The 3,673-nt window shown below is 36.9% G+C and overlaps 1 protein-coding gene across 1 annotated transcript; it reads right to left on the bottom strand.

Annotated features, from left to right (window-relative positions):
• Positions 1 to 228: 228 nt before the first annotated feature.
• LOC125763935 (uncharacterized) lies at positions 229 to 3,179 on the bottom strand. The gene is made up of 2 exons (XM_049427673.1): positions 2,076 to 3,179; positions 229 to 1,984 (listed from the first exon to the last, which is right to left on the bottom strand). Exon 2 carries the CDS (start codon positions 1,975 to 1,977, stop codon positions 475 to 477), a length of 1,503 nt encoding a protein of 500 aa, XP_049283630.1. The 5' UTR covers positions 1,978 to 1,984; positions 2,076 to 3,179; the 3' UTR covers positions 229 to 474.
• Between the last annotated feature and the right edge of the window lie 494 nt (positions 3,180 to 3,673).

The following is a 3,673-nucleotide window of genomic DNA, read 5'->3' as shown; positions in this document are numbered from 1 at the left end:
CCTCTTTTTTTCTGGCTGTATAGACAGAATATATACATTTATATGTATATATAGATTTACATGTATGGGGCGGCCGTCCACACGGCAGGACCGGGTTCAAATCCCATCCGGACCCCCGTAGCATGGACTGAATATCCTGCTACGCGGTAAAATAAGTCTTGATACGGCCAGGCCGTTCTAACCGAGCAAAATATATATATATATATATATATATATATATATAATTATGTACACGAGGGTTTTAGTTTTTATAACGTTTATTCTCGCGGAGCTCTCTCTAAAGACTAAAGTACATCATTCGCTTAACGCGTCGGAATTGTTTCGGGCGCGTCGGTTCTGCTGACACAGACCAGGTGCGCGTGGCTGGATCGGGTTGCGGCTGCGTTAGACGCTGACACGCCGTCTAGACGTGGCGGTGTACAGTGTCGTAGCGTGGACACGTAACTCCTCCGGGGGGTGAAGATGAGCGTGTCCTCATGCGTTTTCTGTAAGTTGATGCTTCGTGTTGCTCGGGTTAACGTTTTCTACAGTTGGTCTCAGTGCGTTGGATAGCATGCGAATGGTTCTCTTGTATAAGTAAAAAATGATAATAGCTATCGTTAAGGTTATAGATGTTGATACGGTTATTCCTCCAAGCAAACCCCAATTCCAATGGAAATTGTTGTACTGTTGTAGACTGATGTGCTGCAATTCTTTGCGATTAAGGAACTGGTCATGATAATTTTCGAGAGTTACCGACTGATGACGATGTATCACAAGATTGTGAGTAGCTCCCCAAAACGGTTCTGCTTCCGAAATAATCGACTTAGATGTGAAAGTCTTGTTCTCTATAGCCATGCTGCAGTTCGAGAGCTTGATCAGCATATTCCCATTAATAGTTCTATCATCCGGCCCGCAGTCGGATTTCAGCGATAATGTTTTGGCGTTATTTATGAGTATAATACCTTCAGCGATTTCCTTTATTTCGGTCCCGGTCTCCCTTCTTGTAGAGCAATTACTTGTTTTACCTAAGACGAGATTGGAAATGCATGTATTATAATACTCACTAAGGAATTTCTCCCGTTGTATGTACTCTTCAGGATGGGTTGTAGTGAATAATTTGGAGTTTCTTTTTACCAAATACCGTGAATATTCGGTCAAGGTTGTTTCATTAACGATGAGTGGGTACACCTCCAGAATTGTTGATTCCACTTCCTCCATTTGTGGTATTTTTAGAATGTACAAAAGATTATCTTTGTTTATGGCGATTTTTGGGAGAACAAGATTAAGGGCTTCGTCCGGTATTGTTGTACGTATTCCTTGATCTTCGAGCGTTGTTCTGATGGTGTTGATTTCGTGCATGGAGAGTAATTTGTTGTTTGTTATCGAAGCTCGTGTAAAAACTATCGTTTCTTGAATTGCTTCAAGAAAGTGGTTCATCGCATCGACCTTGATAAGCGTTATGATCGAATTGAAATCGTCTACCTTCGAGTTGCTTTTCGAGACAATTTCGTTGACGACTTCTGTGAGATGCTGCATTCTTTTGTTTAGTTGTTCGTTGACCTGGAACTGTTGGTTGTTGTTGTCAATCAGTTCGTTGAGCGTTCCGTTTATGATTCTGAGATCATCTGCGTCCGGGCTGCCACCAATCCATTTCCATACTTGGCCGATAGCTTCTATGCTCCTGATTGTACGATGGTTTTTCGGTAGTATTTGCATGAGGTTTGAAAACATCATTCTGGCTTTGATACGGACAATTTCTTTGATGTTACTATTTTCGTCCGCGTAGGCTAAGTTTAGTAGGTCTTTTACATTGTTTTCTAGATTCGTTATATTGATTGGGTGGATTAGATTTATAGTGCCCGTTTGCACTCTACATTTTCCGGATTTTAAAAACAGTACCGGTTGTTCGTTGAAGTTTGTGATTTCCAATTCTTGGCCGAAATTTTTGTAAAAGTATGACAGTAAAATGATTAAGCAATGTAATCCTCGGGTCATGCTGTTTCTGTAAAAGAGATTAATATTTTGAGCTGTTTTTATTCCTGTATTATGTTGTATTTAATCGTTTCGACGAAATCTTTTAATTTTATTTTTACTTCTTTTAACATTTCTATTGATTTTTAATGTTTTTTCGTTGCTTTGTAGACAACAAGCTGTGTTGTATCTTGGATCTAATTTTTTCCTAACACCCTTTTTTATAAAAATTTCTTTTCCTTCGGGAATGTTCGGAGGGTTTTCTTTTCTATCATTGTATTTTTTCATTCGGTTCCCTGTTTTTAAAAGGTTCACTGAAACTGTTTTAAACATTCTTTGTTTATTAATATTGGCTTCTTCGGGATTGATTGAATCAGATCTATTGAAAATAATTTCGTTTGGGGTAAATCCTGTGCTTGAGCTTATAGTTTCGTTATAAAGTGATATAATGATTGGCATGAGCTGGTTGGTTTTCAATGTTGGAAATTTGTGTTTATTTGTGTTTAGCAATTCTATGATCGTACTATGCGCCTTTTCAATTTGCCCATTTGATTCTGATGAAGAAGCAAATTCGATTCTTATTCCTAAATTATTTAGGAAGTCTTGTAGTTGAATGCTTCTAAATGAATTTTCATGATCACAAACAATTAATTTTGGTTTGCAAAAGGTAGAGAAGTACTGGCTTAACGCATTTTGAATGTCAATGGTGTTTCTTGTGTCAATTTTAATTGCCTGCAAGTGTTTGGAAAATGCGCAAATTATTGTCAGATAGTTATTTTTATCTATTCCAAAAATGTCAATGTGGATTCTATGAAATGGTGCAGTTTCTATTGGTCTTGGAGTTATTTTTATGTTGTACGGTTTCCTTTCGTATTTGTGTTGTAGGCATATTTGACAAGAATTATTGTATTTACGTATTTTTTTCACAATATTTGGAAAGAAAAATGATCTTTTGATTTGTTGTTCGACCTCCTGAATTCCACGATGGGCTCTATCATGTTCCTGCCTTACGATGTTGTCCTGTCTTTCTTCAGATTGAATGTCCTCTACTATGTTTTGTGCTATTACAAGATGTGCGGAAGATTGGGAAAAATGATTGCGATAAGCTGTTTGAATCAAATTTAACAAGTTTTCGGGGGCTAGTATAGCTGTTTGTTTTCCACACCAAAATGTTTTTAAAAAGTTCACTATTTTTTCTTCTGTGTAATCGTTGCAAGAAATTGTTGTCCTCTTATATTTTTCAAAAATGTTTTCTGTTGTAATTGAATTCGAACCATCATTTTTAAAAATTATTTGATTGCGATAATTGTTCACTGGTCTTTCAGTAAAATGAATGTAATGTTCGTTTGAGCTTCGTGCGGAATGAACAGTAGAAAGATTAGATGAGCTAGTTTGGCTGTTATTTATCTCAATTTTCCGGCTCAGAGCGTCAGCGACAACGTTTGTTTTTCCAGTGCGATATTGGACCGTGTAGTCGTAGTTTTCTAATTCTAAACGCCATCTAATTAATTTTGTATTTTTATTTGAGTTTTTTAAGAAGACTAATGGTTTGTGGTCTGTGATCAATGTAAATTTATTTCCAAATAAGTAAGGTTTAAATTTATTTATAGACCAAACAATTGCTAGGGCTTCTTTTTCGGTTGTAGAGTAATTTTCTTCGTGTTTATTGAGGGTTCGCGATGCGAAAGCGATTGGTCGATCTTTTCTATCGTCTAATTGC

The sequence above is a fragment of the Anopheles funestus genome, chromosome 2RL (genome assembly GCF_943734845.2).
Source record: "Anopheles funestus chromosome 2RL, idAnoFuneDA-416_04, whole genome shotgun sequence".
Taxonomy (NCBI): Eukaryota; Metazoa; Arthropoda; class Insecta; order Diptera; family Culicidae; genus Anopheles; species Anopheles funestus.
The sequence above is the reverse complement of the archived record's forward strand: the minus strand, read 5'-3'. Positions and strand labels throughout refer to the sequence as shown.

Coding starts and splice junctions, on each gene's coding strand:
- LOC125763935 (XM_049427673.1), bottom strand. CDS start 1,977: ATGACCCGAGGATTACATTGCTTAATCATTTTACTGTCATACTTTTAC.